The following is a 19,861-nucleotide window of genomic DNA, read 5'->3' on the forward strand; positions in this document are numbered from 1 at the left end:
TGAAGAATTTTATATACATTATATATAAATGTAGAAGTCTTATATCTAGCATGCTCATTTTTATACAAATTCATTCCATTTCTGGAATTGATATTTCAAACATAGGAGCTATTGCTACTTTTTTGAAGGGACTGATTGAAATTTTATTTAGTACTTAAGTTTCTACTTTAAATCATACTTACTGGCAGCAGATATTTGATGGCCATTTTTTATCTAATAATGTCTTATAGTTTTGAAAAGGGAGGAGGAAGATTTAAAAATCCAGGGTCCTAATAGAACAAAGCTGTTTAATCTCCATGACATGTGGTTGGTGTCGGCCTGCCTTTGAAGGACAGATGTGCTGCTTTTGTCATCTGCATCCCAAGTGCTCCCTGATTTCTTTGGAAATTGTGCTTTGTTGGATCCAGTGGGTGAATTTATCAACATCATTTTTACTTGTTCAAGAATGTATTTTCCCTTCTATGGTCTGCTGTCTTATTTTATTATGGCATCTTTGGCTTTCTGCAACCTGTTCATGTTTAAGAAGCCAAGCTGTTGGTTTTCTTTTTTCCCTTTGGAAGATTTTGTGTGGTAAATTTCAGCTCCATTCTTTGTACTTTTGTTAAGCATTTTTTTCAACTCTGTTTCCTTACGTTTTCCTTCTGTTAATTTGTACCATTTCTTAAGGAAATGGCATTAAGGAAAATAACTAGGATTTGTCACTTTTCCTGAGACTGAGAAAATAACCATGTCCATCCTCATGTGGCATAAAACTGGTCCTTTCTGCTTATTATACAATTTAATTTTGTGAAAAAGTTACAAGAAAGAGGAAATACATAGTTTTAGTTGCTTTTCCTTATTCTTCTATCATGGCCGTGTAAACCTGTCTTTCTCCCTGGTGATTTTTATACTAACTGCATGCTACTATATCTCATTTTTATTAACTTGCCATATATATAATTATAAAAATCTTCTTACTAATAGTGTTTATTAAGAAGGTAAAATGGGGAATGATACTTAGTTATTTTTGTGCATCCATAGCTGTATATCTGTAGGCCAGAATTGTTCTGTTAGTGAATAGGAAAAGTTTATGTATTGTATGGCATTTTCTCTTTTCCTTTTGATTAAATATTTGGAATAAAATATATATTTAAAATATATTCAAAAAAGTCTTTAGTAGTTTAAATTCAATCACAGTAATCCAAAGAAATTAAAAATGTCTTAAAAGTTTTTATGGGCTTAAACAGTAAATACGGTTTTAATATTCTAAAATGACCAAAAACCATATTTCAGTTTGCATGGTAACTAGTATCAAACTGTAGTGTTTTTTATACCTGCATTTCTCTATTCTTAGCCCAGAGAGAAAGGTCGAATGCGTTTTCACAGACTACAGAATGTACAAATTGCACTGGACTATTTGAAAAGACGCCAGGTATGATTTTTTCATATTCTAATACCTAAATATATGTGATTAAACATATAGAGAGATATGTTGGGATGAAAAGGTTAAATTTGTGAATTATAATAATTAAGCTGTTCCTTGGTGAGGCAGATATTTAAAACATGTTTTCAAATATTTACTCCCAAGAAAGGAAGTTAATGCTAGGTGTAAGCTCAGAGGAATTATAAGTGGCTGCATTTCCATTTGATTTTCCCTTTTTTGAACTGGAATGCATTTGCCTAGCAGTTAATGGCATTTTAGTAGCAGCAAAATGTTAAGAATGCCTGTGAACTGTTCTTGGTAATGGGGATGCAGCACTTTATTTTTTATACTTAGTATACAAAAATATTTTTATAAATATTTTACATCATACTTTAAAAACTTACTGTAAACATCTTAGTAGTGGTGAAGCAGTTTTCTGTTTTTTTCTAAGTAGATGATTGTCTAGTTCTGCTGTAATAGAATATCAGAGGCAGGGAAGGTAATTCATAGAGAACAGTAGCTTATTCCTCAAATTTTCTAGAGACAAAACTCCAAATTCAAGGAGTTTGAGTCTGGTGAGGGTTTTGTTCTCTGGAGGGGAGGAGCACTATATCCTCACTTGGCAGAAGGCACAGGGACAGGCAGGAGCTCACCTGTCTACCAAGCCCCTTACCTGAGGACATCTCATCCCTCCCTGAGAAGAGGCCCTCGTGAGGTAAGCATCTCTTACAGGCCTCTCCACACCATCGCCTCAGTGACCCCTCAATTTTGAAGAGTACAGATTCATACCGAAACAATAATATTGTATAATTAATAAATAATAATGTATGAGTCGCTAAAAATGAATCATTCCTGACAGGTCCCCAACTAGCTTGAGTGTAGAGGAGAAATCATGGAAAATAAAGGATATCAAGTGGGTATGATCTTTGATTTGGTAATTTTTCCATTAGGAAAAAGGAAGGAAGATGCCAAAGAGTTGAAAATGAATGAAAACAATGAAAAATTAAGAGTGGCAAAATTTTTTCTTTTTAATGGGGTAGGAAAAAAGAAAAAGGGGGAGAAGGAAACAGTAGATTTTATTATTTCTTTGTTTAGTTTATTATGCACATTAAAAAGCTTTCAGTTACTAAGTACTATAGTAAGTGCTCAGTGCTTAAGAATTTCAAATGTTCTGGGTCATGCCTCATTATTTTTCCTTCTAGTGAAAGTTTCCAGAAGGGTTAATAATTAATTATGTCACCTTGTTTGAAATGTTCTTGGTAGTGTTTTCCCACCAAGTAAAATGTTAGATATCATGATATATAATTCTTGGTATATAATTCATAATATTCAGTTCTTTTTTTTTTTTGGTACTGGGGATCAAACTCGGGTCCTTGCGCTTGCGCAGCAGGCGACAAAACCACTGAGCCAAATCCCTGGCAGAGATCTCATTTTGTTTATTTATCCAAATGTACAATTTAGCAGCTTATAATCTTTATATCTAAGTATTATTTTAAAATTTGAGCAGCCTTCAAAATGCTCAATGATTTATCTTTATGGTATATTAATAAAAATAGTGACTTTCATAATTCTTTTTGATGGAAGTGTGAAAAGTTGTTAAAATGGTTTTATGGTTCAAAACAGTTTCCTGCTTAATGATAAGAATAAAGTAAAAGTTGTTTTCAGAAGGTGAAATTATTTCCAATTTTAAGATCATAAATACTTGGAACTTTTCACTTACGTTTTTGACAAATGAATGTTTTTAGTACTCTAGAGGATAAAAACCACAATATGTGCATCTTTCCTTTGTGCTTACCCTATATGGTAATTTGCTATCTAAAATAATTGAAGATAAGAATAAAATAGTATTTTGGTGATTACTGTGTTCTTTACATAATTTAAAATTGCTTTCATGTGGGTAAAGATAACTTGTGTACCAATTTTTGATGAAGTTTATCTCTTCATTACATATAAAACAGGTGAAATTAGTGAATATTAGAAATGATGACATAACAGATGGAAATCCCAAGTTAACTTTGGGACTAATATGGACAATAATTTTGCACTTTCAGGTAAGTCCAATTTTCCTTAATTATCATTTAAAAAATTTTTATGGCTAGTTTGTAGTAGTTCAATATGAAGGGTGTTTTATGTTGTATGAAAGATGAAATAGATTTCAGGTTGTTTTTCTTAAATAACATGATTGAATTGCTTTCAAATAACATGCTGTTTATGAGCTTGGCGTATCTTTTCCTGTTCTCTGTGAACTTAAATGGAGTTTAAGGACAGTGCTTATAATCTTAGAGCTAGAAGACAGATTTCTTTTTATTGAATTCAGACGCATTTCTTTTGTTGTTTAGACAGTATTAACCTGTTTGAGACACTTAAGTATTTTGTGACTCAATCCTTAGAATTTTATGCATGTTCTGAATACACTTTTCTTCCTGTGGCTGACACTAGATGGCAGTAGAATTACAAGGAAAAGATCTGAGTTAGAAGCAAAGTACTGTACTGCATATGTATTTGTGTACATCTGTGCTTTCTCAAACTTGATTTGAGGAGAGAGCAAGTTCAACTTTATTGACTATGAATTATCTAATACATTGGTTTCAAATCAGGACTGATTTTGATTTAGTTTTTCTAAAATGATACATTTTGGAAAAAAAATCTTCATTTGCTGTAAGGCGAATCCTCACTTTGGAGCTAGCATTGGCTTGTTGACCGCCTGTCAGTTTATGGGATGTTCCGTTAGCACAGAGCCTCCCCCACAGCCGCACACAGTACATCGTGACTCCTGTGCAGTGTGACCTTGGGGAAGAAGATAGTTTCTGAAAGGAGGTAGGGTTTTGACTCAATCTTGAGAGGAGTAAGATTTTTATTTTTTATTTTTTGGCACCGGGGATGGTTGAACTCGGGTTCTTGCGCTTGTGGGGTAGGCGGTGGAAACACTGAGCTAAATCCCTGGCTCCAGGAGTAAGATTTTTTAAAAAATTGGCTGAGATACAGTATTTGTAGGGGAATGGTGCCAAATAATGGGGCTCATGTGGAACAGGATGTATCTGGCAGATGGAGAGTACAGGGATGGGATTCTAGGTTAGTTCCAGGACAGGAACAAGCAGCTAAGTGGTGTCAGTAGCTAGGGCCTTGGAGAGGATCTAGGTAAGCAGAGGAAAGATGTTAGCCAGCCAGAATTTAGGATAGCTAATGAAGGTGAATGTCTGGTCAGCTGGGCTGTTACGGTCATGCGGAACACCCCCAGCCTTAGGGGCCAAGGGTACCAAGCACTGAACTATGGCAGGGACTTGCATATGTAGCACATAGCTATACCTTTTCCCCCAAATTGGGAAAGGTCCAAGTAGAACTGGCTCAAAAGTTAATTTCATGGGGAGCTCTTCAGTAGCTTTCTCAGGCAACCTGGAATTTGCCCCAAGTGGATTAGGTCCCAGCACTTCCAGTAGGCTTGAAACTGTAGGAACTGCAGATGGCTAAGTCAGAGGCTTATCGAGAGGGAGCCGGTCACCTCACCAGCACAGAGTTGGGGAGGCAGGTGGTGTCTGAATTTTGAATTCAGTTATGGGTCACTGTGGATAGTAGAAAGTACCTGGAACTGATGGCATTGCTATGATGAAGTAATTTAACCATTTTGAGCTTGAAAAGTTGTGTTTTAGGAACCAGATCAATTTTATGTAAAATAGATAGAAATGAGCAGAGTCCATAGTCAGGGAGATAAACTCAGAAGCTGAGGTGAAGATCTCAGAATATAGTGATAAAGGGAAGACTCCAGAAGGGATAAAAATCGAATTCAAGAGATGACATTTTGAAGAAGAAAGGAAGGGAGTGGCCACAGGGCATAGAAGATAGAAAGGAGAATTTTTAAAGGATGATTAAAATCGAGATCAGAGATCAGTGAGATCAGAAAGCAGTAGACTACTCAGGGGGTGGGGTGATGGGTGGGTTTGATGGGATGGTGGTCTGCTCTAAATTACAGGATGCTATGACTGTTGTCATAACATAAATATTTAAACATAAATATTTAAAAATTAGACCAACGTCTATTTAAAATCGAACATACCTGTGTTTTGGTTAGATTGGAAGTGTCCCTTATTTAAATGAAATAACTTTTCATAGTACTTTGGTAACTAAAGATTAGAACTAGTTTCTGATTATGCCAAGACACAAAGCTATTATAACAGTGGTAATTATCCTCACTCAGAGTCACTGAGGCTTTTGCCTTCTATAATTTCCATAAATAAGGAACATCATTTCAAAAAAATCCTTTTATTTATTTATTTATTTATTTATTCCCTTAAATTCTTTTATTGGTACATTTTAGGTATACAATACATTTACATTTATCATTAGGTGCTTGTACCTGTACATGATGTATCTTGGTTCTTATTTTTTCCCCATTACCTGTGCACCCTTTACCCTCTCCACCCTTCCCTATTTACAAAAACATCATTTCCATTTTTTCCTTTTCTTACAATTTTTCCTTTCCCCTTCCCCTCCCACCACCCCTATACCTTTGGACCTTTTCTTCCTATTTCAAATTATCAATTACTCATTTTAATCATTATAATCCTTATTTACACTTTCAGTGTCTCACACCAGAGAAATTATTCGGTATTTACACATGTGTGTCCTATTTATTTCCCTTAAGAGTATGGCCTCAATATGCATCCATTTAGCTATAAATGTCTCTAGTTTCTCACTCTTTATGGCTGAGGAGTACTTCATTTTATAAAAACCCCACATCTTCTTTATCTGGTCTCCAGTTGATGGGCACTTGGGCTGTTTCCAAGCTTTAGCTGTTACAAACTGTGCCGCTATAAACATGGATGCACATATATCGCTGTGGTATGAGTCTTTTAATTCTTTTGGGAAGATACCCAGCAGGGGAATAGCTGGGTCAAATGGGAGCTCTAGTCCTACTTCTTTGAGGTATCTCCATACTGATTTCCACAGTGGTTGTACCAGTCTGCACTCCCACCAACAATGGAGAAGTGTTCCGTTCTCCCCACACCCCCACCAACATTTGTTATTGGTTGATTTCTTGATAGCAGCCATTCTTTGTGGGGTGAGGTGGAATCTCAGTGTTGTTTTCATCTGCATCTCTCGAATGACCAGTGATATTGAACATTTTTTCATATATTTATTTGCTGGTTTTACTTCTTTGTCTGAGAAATGTCTGTTCATTTCAGATGCCCATTTTTGAATTGGGTCTTTGAATTTGGGGGGTCTGAATTTTTTCAGTTCTTTATATATTCTAGATAGTAGTCCTTTGTCTGAGGTACAGCTGCTAAAATTTTTTTCCGACCTTTTAGGTTGTCTCTTAGCTCTGTTGGTTTCTCTTGTAGTGCAGAAGCTTTTTAATAAGATGACATCCCAGTTGTTGATTCTTTGTGGTAGTTCCCATGCTACTGAGGTTTTGTTTATAGTCTTTTCTTATGCCAGTGTCTTCAAGAGTTCTACCTAACTTATCTTCCAGCAGGTTTAGTGTTTCTGTTTTAATATTTAGATCTTTCATTCACTTTGATCTTAGTTTAGTGCATGGTGTGATAGATAGGGGTCTAGTTTTAATCTCTGGCAGGTTGAAATCCAGTTTTTCCAACACCAGTTATTAAATAGGCTATCTTTCCTCCAGTGAGGGTGATTGGCTCCTTTGTCAAAGATGAGGTGGCTGAGTATGTCTGGAGTTGTTTCTGCATCTTCTAATCTATTCCACTGATCCTCGGGTCTGTTTCTTTTCCAGTACCATGTTGTTTTTAGCACAGGAGCTTTGTAGTATAGTTTCAAGTTGGGGATTGTGATACCCCCTGTCATGTCTCTGTTGCCTAGAATTGCTTTTGTTATTCTAGGTCTCTTCTGGTTCCAAATGAATTTTTGGATTGTTTTCTCTAGTTCTGTGAAATATATTGTTGAAATTTCAATCGGCAATGCATTGAATATGTATAGCAGTTTTGGAAATATGGCCATTTTCACAATATTGGTTCTTCCTACCCAGGAAAAAGGGATGTCTTTCCATTTTCTTATATCTTCTTTGACCTCTCTTTTCAGCGTGCTGTAGTTTTCAGTGTAGAGGTCTTTTGCTTCCTTTGTTAGATTGATTCCTAGATATTTCATTTTTTTTGGATGCTATTGTAAAAGGAATTGTTTCCCTAATTTCTCTCTCAGTGATTCTGTTATTTGTGTACAAGACTATTGTTTTTTGAGTGTTGACTTTGTATCCAGCTACTCTACTTACTGAATCTGTCAGTTAAGTGTAGAAGCCTTTTGGTGGAGTTTTTTGGGTCTTCTATGTAAAATATATTGTCAGTGAATAATGACAGTTTAACTTCTTCCTTTCCTATCTTTATTTTATTTCTTTCTCTTTTCTAATTGCTGTAGCTAATGTCTCTAAAACTGTATTGAACAGGAGTGGTGATAGTGGGCATCCTTGTCTTGTTCCTGATTTTAGTGTGAAAGTTTTCAGTTTTTGACCATTTAGTATGATGTTGGCTGTTGGTTTTTCATAGATAGCCTTAATGAGGTTGAGATAAAGACCTTGTATTCCAGTTTTCTGTAGGGTTTTTAATCATGAATGGGTGTTGGACCTTTTTTTTGTTTTGAAATCATTTGTTTGGAGCATTGCAATTTGAATCTGTTTTCAGTCAGGTAATCTACAAGTAGGTGTTAGCATACTGTTAATCCTACATCATTAGCCACTGTATGCTAGTACCACACATGTTAGATAATGGAGTATGTTGTCCTGTCTATTAGGGGAATGTTCATAAAATTAACCAAAACCAAGGGTGATAAATCTCTTGTGAGATAAATAAAAATAGACATGTGTGGGAGGGAAATTGTGACAGGGTTGGGAAGGGATTAGAGAATAAGAGAAATTTTTACAGATTTTATAGATAAGCATTGCAGGATGAATGCCAGCTAACAGGCAGACACTAAAGTTGGGCCATTTACAGCAGAGGGAGCAGTGTTTGTGTGGCCTAAAAATGGACAGTTGCTTAGTTTGGCTGGGCTGGAGGTAAGAGTGAAGGAGTGCAGGCCACAGATTGCCTGTCTTCCATTGTGAGTACAAACTCCTCTTTATCTATTTAAATACTCCTGAATAATGTTCCATTGACTATGAAGACATTGAAAATCAAATTAACAAGAAACTAACCAATAAGACCTATTTTTGCCCAACCTTCTTCTAAGATACTTACTTTTTGGCACTGGAGAATGTTTAATTTCCTTTTTAAATGATTAAGGAAGACCTTACAATGCAGGGTGTGTTATGATCAGCATCTGCACCATCATTGTTAACTTGCTTACTTGATAAAATAAACTCAGTTACATCTTTTGATCAGTCTGAAGACTACCCAGAGAAAGACAATTATCAATTTATTTTTTATGATCAAATTATTTTTGCCTTCATGCAAGTCCATTTTATAATATGCTAATTCCCTTTGTACCATATCTATGACTCAGTGTTAAAAGTATGCACAACTTAGATAATCAGGTTCCATACTGATTTCCAGCAGGGCCCTACTAAAACTGCATAATATTTAACTAGGGTACAATTATAAAGGTTATATGCAAAGTTTAAGTGCCCTGATTCATGTATAAGAATGCACAGGTGCTTTCTTTGGCTAATAATTTAAATAATTTCACTCATCTGTTTGCTCATATGAAGATCCTAATGATCAGATAATGGCAGTGGCTTAGAAATTTATTTTGTGTGACAAATATTCCAAGTTTTTTTTTTTAAAGATTGATTTTAGAAACAACTTTATTAGTGTTTTAAGCATTCAGTATTTCTCTTCTGATGATTATTGAATTATATTTTTATGCTTCTTTTGAGTAAGAGTCAGTGTAATTTAGAGATTTTCAAGCTTTTTGTTTGTGTGAAAATTAAGAAACTAGTTTGTGTTTCTTAAGGAGAAAAGTTTTATGGTAGAGGCTATCTAAAGAAACTTGAAAGGCACTTTGAAATGAAATTTGAAAGACACCTTGCTAAGTTTCTCCTGACTTGTGCTTGCTTTCTGTTTATGCTCAGATTTGTTGAACCACCAGTAGTTTCAAAGGTTAGCGCGGACTTTGCTAGTGTGTGTGCGTTTCAGAAAACTGAGGGTCATAATCTTCTCCGGCAGTAAATCTCAGGATTTGCCCTGAAAGCTCCTCAGTGTTGTAATTTGACAGTGAGCAGTGATGTTTGTCTCAGAGGATTGGTGGCCAGAAATAAGCCTTGGTGTCTAATGAGACACAGGGACCAGGCTGGGCAAGGTGCCACGGCATTTCTTGTGTGTGCCTTTCTCATAAGCAAGATGGCCACGGGCTGAAGAGGATGGCCACAAAGTCTGTGAGGAATTACAGGTCAGAGTGGAGTTCTCAGACTTCAGAGGAAGCTTGGATTTTGAAGTGAGTGAGTTTGTGAAGCTGTGATTTCCTTCAGCTCAAATGGGGAATGTCTGTGGCTGTGTGAGAGCTGAGAAAGAAGAGCAGTATTTAGATCCTGCCAAAACTCCACTGAGCCCTGACAAACATTCTCCTGGAAGAAAGTATTTCAGAAGAAAACCGATCCCGAAGACTGTAGGTGCCACAGAGTTGGTAGAGCAAAAGAGTGGAAATGAAGGCCAGAAGAATGATGTTCAGCTTTCAGGGGAGCAGCCCAGTTTTATGTGCAGAAGACTGGCACCAGAAGACGCTGCTGCCCTGAACCCCACCCTGGAAGATGGTTTCCAGCTGGAGAAGACACAAACTGAAGTTGGCAGGGTTAAACAGAAACTTCTGCTGACTGCTGCAAGCAGTTGCTCCTACGAAGTGAAAGCTTCCCCTGTTAAGGGTGGTGAAACAGAAGCACAGGGTAGTACACTGGGTGAAAAGAGTTTAGAAAAGGAGAGCACTCTGTATTGTGCAGAGAGGAAGAAACGTGTAGATGATGTCAACACAGAAGAAATAACATTCCAGAGAAGAACTGATGTTTTTTCTTTCCGAAAGGCAGCCAGCTTAAATTCCCTTCACTGTGGTACTGAGAGATCACTTGAAAAAAGTGGGTTTGCTGAAAACCCATCGAAAACTTACAGCAGTGTCCAAGAAAGGCAAAACACTGAGAGATTTTGCCCTTGTGAAACTCACCATTGTCAGTTTAAAAAAAGGAGTTGCTATTCCCTCTGTACTGTGTTCTCAGGGTCCAAAGACACACTTGGAAATGAGGTAAGTCAGATGCGGAGCTTGAGCTTAAAGTGTAAGTAAGTGTTCTACATGCTCAGGTCAGATTGAGGGTTGGTAATTTATCTTTTTAGAGTCATTTGCATATTAGTTTATGTGAATGCTGTACAGTTCTTTGCATAGTCTTACATTTGATTATTACAGTTTTATTTTTGTGCTTCTCACATCCTTTTTTCAAACTTTAATTTCAAAACCCTGTGCACTTATTGGAATATTAGAAAAACACCAGTTTAAAAGAATGTACATCTTTTGAAATTCTCTAGTTCTTGTTTCTTGACTTTCTTATGGAATAGCCTATGGAATATTAGCTATGTGGTAGGTAAACGTTAGAGACTTTTAGAGACTAGTCGTGGCAATTGAATATTTCAAACTACGCTGGTCACCCTATCTGATTTTTGCAAATTTATTGTGTGTATTAAAATGTCACACTGCACTCTGTAAATGTGTACAATTACTGTGTCAATTAAAAATTGAAAAAAGAAAGCAGTCATGAAAAGACAATAGGTTGGGTATTGTCCAAGATATTGAGTACCTATGATACAGTATAATTACCAGTCAATACTGACTTGCTGTTTCCTAAGTTTAAAAAGTCAAATTCCAGTTCTGGACCAGTTTTCATGCGCATAATTGCTTTCAGTTCTTACGTGATGAGGGAGGCACAGATGAAGTTGTCCAAATCTCTTCTGTTCCTTTGTTTTGATGAGTTCCTCCTTGGCTCAGATCTGCAGCTAGAAATCATTAGGGCAGCATTTCACAAAAATTTCAGTATGACACAGACCACCAGGAAGTTGAGATCTTTATTCCTAATGTTGATATTTAGCTTTAGACAAAGTTACTTATCTGGGGTTTTTACTTGTCTTTAAAATGTAATTTACTTGCCTGGGGAGTACATAACCCAAATACCTTCAACATATAACTGACAGATTTTTCTTTAAGCTTTTTCTAACTCTGTCTTTTAACACAAATCTACACACAAATGGTATTCATGCTGTTTAACATTTTTGAACAGGCTCTTGTATCGTGGGCAGAGATCACTTGCACAGTGATCTTTGAAATCATGGAGATTTTACTGTGTTAGAGTACGCAGTCATCTTTGGCCTTGGCTGCTGAGTTCTTCATAAGGTGTCCCTGCTTATGGACACCACACACCCTGCCAGTATTATGTCATCAGTTCTGTTTACATTTTACAGTGGTTGCATTTAAAAGAGGAAAGCATCCAGTCTTTCATTACTCATGTAGGGCTCGCATAAAGGCCAGCGTAAAAGAAAACTCCTTGGCTCCTACATGTTTATGAATGTCAGCACTTTGTTTACTTTCATGTGTTTTCCAGCTGTTTTTTTTTTAAGGGGGGCATACCTTGGCTTAAAGAAGCTACATAATTTTTTATTTTTTTCATTCATGGAAATCCTTGAATCTGTTTCCTAAAACAAATTATCCTCACTGCAAGAATTTTCCCTTACTTTGTAATTCTAGTGCCCAGTGATTTTTGAAACTTCAAGGGAGGGGAGAAAAAAAGGGATTGTGATGTGTTATGTACCTGTACCGACTCGACTCCCCATGAGGAATGCAAACACTATGGACTGCAAACATGGACTAATAAAAGATATGAAAATGCAAAAAGGATTTATTAAGTAATCATGATATGTAGGTACCTAATAAAGCCTGGTGTCTTTGGATCAAAACTGAGGGAGTAGTTATTATTTCATTGGAGGAGTGTGAGATCTCACTTCCCTTCATTGTGGATGACGACTGCTGTTTGACATAGTGAGAATCCAGCAGTTGAAATTCTTCCCTTACAGCATTCTGTTCCCTTGGTGGTGTCCTCCTCTAACTGCTTAATTGTCTTTGGTTAAGGCTGTTGGCAGAACTCTGAATCTTGCATTGGATTCTTCATTTTTCATTGGATAATTAGATGCAATTGAGAGCTCCTAGTCCTTTCATTAATATTTCATGCCCGAAATGGCCTGTTAGCCAACACTCCTTTTATTTATTCCTTCAAGCCCTTGTTAATATCATTCCTGTCTGACCCATTATTGAGCTTAATGACATTTGAGTTAGCTTCCAAGTAGAATAGTGTACAATTCTTTGTGATCATCCTAGCCTGAGTTGAACTCCCCTGGTCCTGTGACAGTTGTTCTCAGTACAGATGACCAACTTACCACCTCTTTAACTCCTTGCAATGATTCACTGACCTGGAGTGGCCCTTCAGGTCAGGGGCTCTGGGAAGCCAGTCAGCCAGCCCTTCCTGGCATGCTGATGAGTAAAAGTCCCACTCATAAACATGCTGTATATTAGCTTAAGCAGGTGAGTTGGGAAAAAAAGGCAGTGTCTTATTTGTATATTGCTCTCATTTTCTTCACAGTGTAGATTTTTCTGGTAAGTAATGGATTATGGTCCTAGAAGGTACAGGGTCTGAGTTCTCATAGGCTTTGTCATCAGAAAGCATTATGTGACTTGAGCAGTCTTCATTTCTCTAGGTCTCGGTTTTGTTTTCTAGAAAAGGATATTGGACTAGATCATGATTCTAATAATATGACTAAGGGTATTTTTTAAGGCCTACTATGTGCCTAGGCATTCCCACATTACATTAGAGTATTTATTTTATTTCTATTTTTATTTTTTTTGATACCAGGGATCGAACTTGGGTCCTTGTGCTTGCGAGGCAGGCAGCGGAACCACTGAGCTAAATCCCTGGCCCAGGAGTATTTATTTTAAAGGAAGCATATGAAGTAATTCTGTCATTAGTTTTATAAATAAATTGTTCAGCTTACTTAACTAGCAAGCAATAGAGCTCAGGTTTGACCCAAAGTTGTCTACCAAACTGAACTCTTAACTGATGTGATTTATAGTCTTTTTCCTACTTACATCTCTTTTAGTTTTAAATTTCTGTGAATCTGTGTACATAGCGTATACTTTTTTGTTTGTTCAGTTTTTTTACTGCTTCTTTCCCCCTTTCTCTATTTTTCTGTCAAAAATATGTTATGTTAAAATATTGAACCAAAACCAACACTCCAAGCTAAGTAAAACATAGCACTTTTCTGCATGCATTATAGCCCAGAGTAGCTTTATGACAAAAGACAGGGGCTACGGTATGAAGGTAGGTCTTTGAAAATGAGGCTTCTGTGTTGGTGATGAATTTCAACTTGCCACAGAACTAATTAACTTATGAAAATTGAACTACTTTTGTGTTCCTTTTCATTCTTTGGTGACTTGCAGATTGACAGTGCAGTTACTTAAAGGTAAGAAGCCAAGGAAAGCATAAGTGAGGACCCTGCATTTTATACAGATTGTATATTGTCAGTATCTGAATAATGAAGAGTTGAGTATTTCTATTACATTAGTTTTTATATTAAAAACTTTAAAAATTATGAAATATCTCAGAATGTGAAAGAAATACACCTTAAAATACATTTTTTCATTATTGTTTCTCTAACCAAGTTTTTCAGAAGCTTAGGCAATAGAATTCATACTGAGATTTCAAGGACTAGAATAAAATCTAAATGTATCTTTCATGTGCTGGCTTTTTGTCCCCCAGAGCTTGAAGACAAAGATAATTCATTCTACAGTGGACCACGTCATTTCTTTCTGAACCATTTTATTTCTTTTTTAAAAATGCTGATGCATTTATTGATACTTTGACTAATCCTGGTCATTTAGATTTCATAACAAGCTTATGAAAATTTAGTTTTAAAATACTTGCATAGGGCCAGGAATTTAGCTCAGTGGTTCTGCCACCTGCCCCGCAAGCACAAGGACCCAAGTTCGATCCCCAGTACCAAAAAAAAAAAAAAAAAAAAAAAAAACTTGCATAGAATTTGGGTCCCCAGCAGCATTATAAATATTTCTATCTTTGAAATTAAATGAAAGACCTGCAAGTTTAAAATCTTTTGCCCTATAAAAAAGATAGTCATTTTTGTGTTAGTTTTTCTGTTTGTATAAGAAACAGAATTTGCTCGTGGTAGTCCTCAATTTAGAGTAGATATTTACCAACTTTTTAATTGCTTTTTTTTTTGTCTTCCATTTAACCCTTCCTTTCACATAGACCATTTGTAACCAGTTAGAATTTTCAAAATGTTTGAGCCATCTTTGCAGTTAAAAATATTTTATGCAGCAGTTTCACACATTTTTTTTAAAAAACTTGGAAACAGAGTAAAAATATGTTGGTTACATTTATTTCTGCCAAAGTAGTTAAAATATTTTTGAGGAAATCATCTTTGGAAGCAAGTATCTTGCCCTGTAAATATTTGCCGGTGTTGACAAATTAAATATGGAATTTGCTGTTGCCTGACTGTAGTGCCAAATGGTGAGAATAAATGAGTGCAGTGATAATTCTCCCCCTTCCACCATTACCTCCATTCACTGCAGGGCAGGCCCTGTTGTAGCACCGTGCACCTGTTGTCTTTGTCTCTCAGCAGCTCTGTGAGGTGGCACTGTTTTGTACCTTCATTTCACACTAAACTGAGAGCTAGAGGAGTCACAGGACTGGTCCCTGGTGGGATCAGGAATTGAATACAAGTCACCAGTCTTCCTCTTGGTGTTCACACTTTTACTCCAGAAGTAACTTTGTAAAGACACTCTTGAGCTGCCCAAGACTTTGGAGTCCCACCTTTTCTAACCTACTGTTTTTATTCCCATTAATATCTAAACTTGTTCATAGAGAAGGAAATCTTTCTTATTTTTCTAAAAAAAAAACCTATGAAGGAATTGAGTTTTCATTCAGGAACATTTTTGTATCTAACCTCTAAATCCATAAGGATTTTGTATCTGCACAGATCTTTTGTCTCACTACCATTTCTACATCCGCTCTGTGTCCCAAGAAATAGTTTCTGCTATGGTAGAATGACACGGTTCATCAATGGGTAAGATTCTTTCTGAAATGTTGTTGGGAGTCAGTGCGGATGTGATGGAGTAGAGGAAAGAGAACGATGAGCTCTTGTGTCAGAAGACTTTTATTTAACCCAGGTCATGTTATCCACATCTGAAAAATTGAGGTGGTTTTCTTTGAGGCTTAAATGAAGTTATACCTGTGAAACAGAAAGCGCTGCATAACCTTTATCCCTTTACTGTCCTCCACTCCTGTAGAAAAGGGGAAACATCTTGTAGCCGTCCTTTGAATAGAAGAGCTTTATAAGTCTTCAGAGCTTTTACCTAGATGCTTTTTCTCTCCTCTGGTCACAAAGGTTCTGTACAACCAGAGAAGGCTGCTACCTTCTGTCTCCCCACAATCTCACCCCCTTTCAGTCTCTCATCTCCTCAGCAAATAGTGAATCCCTACTAAGTGCCCATCCATGGGCTGATTGTGTTCCTCAGATTCCACAGTTAGTTTAAAATGTTGTTAAATTGAACAGAAATGTCCCTGAGAGGAGCTAATTCTTAAAATTACTTTTGATTATTTCTACATTAGAAAGGACTCATTTCACAGGCATTATTGAGATTAGCTCTGATATGGGAAAGGAAGGGTCTTGCTCTGTATCTTAAGCTGGCCTCAAACTTCTGGGATCAAGTGATCCTCCTGTCTCAGCCTCTTGAGTGGCTTGGACTACTAGCATGTGCCACCGCACACAGGTTAGTGGGAAAATTTTTCATAAACCCCAACACCCATTGATGTGAGGGAGCCATGCGTGCCTGTTGCCTGTTGCTCTGAACATGTGTGGAGTCCTGTGCATCAGCTGCTGTGTCCATACAGAAGCTAGAGCTGCTAGTGAAAAGGGTTGGCTGTGGGGTTGAGGAGAAGCAGGGAGGCTGTGAAGTAGATTTGGGACCTCTAATCTGTGTGACCTTTTCCCAGAGTGGTGTATTGCAAGCCAGGTCGGGGGGTGGGTAGTGGCACCTGCTGTGACTACTGACACAGAAGAGAGGTTAGTCTGCTTGTAAGGATAGATTTTTTTCTTTATTTAAATTTGAAGAAGAAGTTTCACTCTCTTCTTGGCAGTTCTGAACTGGAATGTAGGAGACCTTGGTTCATAGCCTAGTCTGGTGGTGGCGAACCTGTGGCATGTGTGCCTCACTGAAGGCTTAAAAGGTTCACCTTCACTGGTAGGCTGCTTTAGCGCAGAGTGAAACCCTGTGCCCCCGCATTGCTTCTTTCAGTCTCTACCTTTTCACTAAGTGGCTCCTTTTGTTCCAGTTTGAATTCTCTCGATTCCTCAGTCTTTACTTTTTATGGCTTTCTGTAAGTGGAATGTTTTTTCCACTGTTTCACATAAATTATTTAAATACTGAGCTTGATAGAACTTTTAAACAGTTACATTATATAGAAAAATGAAATAGATACTATTAGAAATGTGAATAAGGGGCTGGGATGTAGCTCAGTTGTAGAACACTTGTCTAGTATTTGCAAGGCCCTGGAATCAGTCTCCAGTCGTCGTCCCTCCCTTTATATTTATTTATAAGAATAAAACAAAACGCGAATAAGCTTTTAGAGAGTGCCGAGGAGACTCTGGAGCTGGCTGCTCTTGTGTGCCCAGTGCATGCCATAGGCATGACCTCATCTGTTGAAATAGGAGGTTCCTGTTGCCAGTATGGTGGCTTTGACTTTGCCAGAGGACTTCACATTGCAGATCCCGCTGACTGCCATGGAGAGGCTGGTGCAGCTCATTCAGCAGTAAGCACTGAACGAAGCATTGTGAGATGGATATGCTGGCTTGTTTCATTGACAAGACATTCTAGGGTATACTGTGTCAGGTTTTGTTTGTTTTTTTGATGATTTCAGTTAAAGTTCAGTTTCTGTACATGTTGTTGGGTTTTCACTGAGAGGTCTCTGGGCTTGTACAATCTGCTGGGCACTTTTATGCACTGGTCAGTGTATTCTGTTGTTATTGGAAAATGACATTATTGGAAACCATTTAATTTCTAAACTTATGACATCATTCACAAAGCAGGTTTAAACCTTCTTATGAAATAAAAAGATAAAACATGTTTCCAATCTTTCATACTTGTTTAAATTATTTCCTTTTCCCCCCTCCGTATCGTCTTCTTTTTTTTTTTTTTTTTTTTTTTTTGGTACCAGGGATCAAACTTGCGTCCTTGCACTTGCACAGCAAGGTGGCGAAACCACTGAGCTAACTCCCCAGCCCTAATATCTTCTTATTTGGTAGAAATTTGCTGAGCACCTAATAGGTACTGTGTGGCTAGAATACAGAGAAAATGTTTTGTTTTTTTTTTCTTTTTTTTTTTTTTTGCTATTGGACGAGCTGGATCCAATTTCTTTTTTTTTTTTTTAATTCTTTTATTGGTACATTTTAGGTATACAGTACGTTTACATTTGTCATTGGGTGCTTGTTCCTGTACATGATATATCTTGGTTCTTATTTTTTTCCCCATTCCCTGTGTGTCCTTCACCCCCTCCACTCTTCCCTATTTATATAGATTTCATTTCTATTTTTTTTTCTTTTCTCATAATTTTTCCTTTCCCTTCTTTCCTTTCCCTTTTCCCTCCCAACATCCCTACACCTTTGGACCTTATCTTATTTCAAATTATCAATTACTCGTTTTAATCATTTTAATCCTTATTTACACTTTCAGTTTCTCACACTACAGAAACTATTCAGTATTTACACGTGTGTGTCCTATTTATTTCATTTAAGAGTATGGCCTCAATATGCATCTATTTAGCTATAAATGTCTCTAGTTTCTCATTCTTTATGGCTGAGTAGTACTCCATTTTATAAAAAAACCACATCGTCTTTATCCAGTTTCCAGTTAATGGGCACTTGGGCTGTTTCCAAGCTTTAGCTATTACAAATTGTGCTGCTATAAACATGGGTGCACATATATCACTGTGGTATGATTCTTTTAATTCTCTTGGGAAGATACCCAACAGGGGAATGTCTGGGTCAAATGGGACCTCCAGTCCTAGTCCTTTGAGGTATCTCCATACTGATTTCCACAGTGCTTGCACCAGTCTGCACTCCCACCAACAATGGAGAAGGGTTCCTTTCTCCCCACACCCCCACCAACATTTGTTGTTGGTTGATTTCTTCATAGCAGCCATTCTTTGTGGGGTGAGGTGGAATCTCAGTGTTGTTTTCATCTGCATCTCTCGAATGACCAGTGATGTTGAACATTTTTTCATATATTTATTTGCTGGTTTTACTTCTTTGTCTGAGAAATGTCTGTTCATTTCAGATGCCCATTTTTGAATTGGGTCTTTGAATCTGGGGTATCTGATTTTTTTCAATTCTTTATATATTCTAGATAGTAGACCTTTTTCTGAGGTATAGCTGGTAAAATTTTTTTCCCACATTGTAGGTTGCCTCTTAGCTCTTTTGGTGGTTTCTCTTGAGATCCCAGTTGTTGATTCTTTGTGCTAGTTCCCATGCTACTGAGGTTTTGTTCATAAAGCCTTTTCCCATGCTAATGTCTTCAAGAGTTCTCCCTAACTTATCTTCCAGCAAGTTTAGTGTTTTCTGTCTTAATATTTAGATCTTTAATCCACTTGGATCTTAGTTTAGTGCATGGTGATAGATATGGGTCTAGTTTTAATCTTTGGCAGGTTGAAATCCAGTTTTTCCAACACCATTTATTAAATAGGCTATCTTTCCTCCAATGAGGGTGGTTGGCTCCTTTGTCAAAGATGAGGTGGCTGAGTACGTCTGGAGTTGTTTCTGCATCTTCTAATCTATTCCACTGATCCTCGGGTCTGTTTCTTTGCCAGTACCATGCTGTTTTTATCACAGGAGCTTTGTAGTATAGTTTCAAGTTGGGGATTGTGATACCCCCTGCGATGTCTCTGTTGCCTAGAATTGCTTTTGCTATTCTAGGTCTCTTCTGGTTCCAAATGAATTTTTGGATTGTTTTCTCTAGTTCTGTGAAGTATATTGTTGGAATTTCAATTAGCATTGCATTAAATCTATATAGCAGTTTTGGAAATATGGTCATTTTCACAATATTGGTTCTTCCTACCCAGGAACAAGGGATGTCTTTCTATTTCCTTATATCCTCTTTGATCTCTTTTTTCAGAGTGCTGTAGTTTTCAGTGTAGAAGTCTTTTGTTTCCTTTGTTAGATTGATTCCTAGATATTTCATTTTTTTGGATGCTATTGTAAAAGGAATTGTTTCCCAAATTTTGGAGAAAATGTTTTAAGAGGAGAGAGGTAGTTCGAATAAAGAGCCCTAGGAGAAAGGAAGCATGTGGTTCGTCCAGCTTGATGTTTGTGTGGGTTGGTCATAGAAGACAAGGAGAATGAGTGACTTGGATCTGGAGGGATCATAAGGCAGAAAATGATTTTTGTGGCTACAGAGTAAAGAATGAACTGGATTAGGAATGGGAGT

The 19,861-nt window shown here is 37.1% G+C and overlaps 1 protein-coding gene across 33 annotated transcripts in view; it reads left to right on the forward strand.

The window, feature by feature from the left end:
- Dst (dystonin) overlaps positions 1-19,861 on the forward strand; it is a 456,427-nt gene that overhangs the window by 228,046 nt on the left and 208,520 nt on the right. For 31 of the 33 annotated variants that reach the window (XM_087204914.1, XM_087204925.1, XM_087204898.1 and 28 more), the window contains 2 exons: positions 1,334-1,411; positions 3,361-3,453. In XM_087204914.1, the coding sequence (XP_087061040.1) occupies positions 1,334-1,411; positions 3,361-3,453 (171 nt within the window). Of the gene's footprint in view, positions 1-1,333; positions 1,412-3,360; positions 3,454-9,319; positions 10,574-19,861 lie in introns of those variants that run through there. The other 2 variants (XM_087204900.1, XM_087204915.1) reach the window with 2 other exon arrangements.

Source organism: Heterocephalus glaber, unplaced genomic scaffold, assembly GCF_053883595.1.
Source record: "Heterocephalus glaber isolate CG9 unplaced genomic scaffold, H.glaber_assembly_v1.0 deba00000594, whole genome shotgun sequence".
Classification (NCBI taxonomy): domain Eukaryota; kingdom Metazoa; phylum Chordata; class Mammalia; order Rodentia; family Bathyergidae; genus Heterocephalus; species Heterocephalus glaber.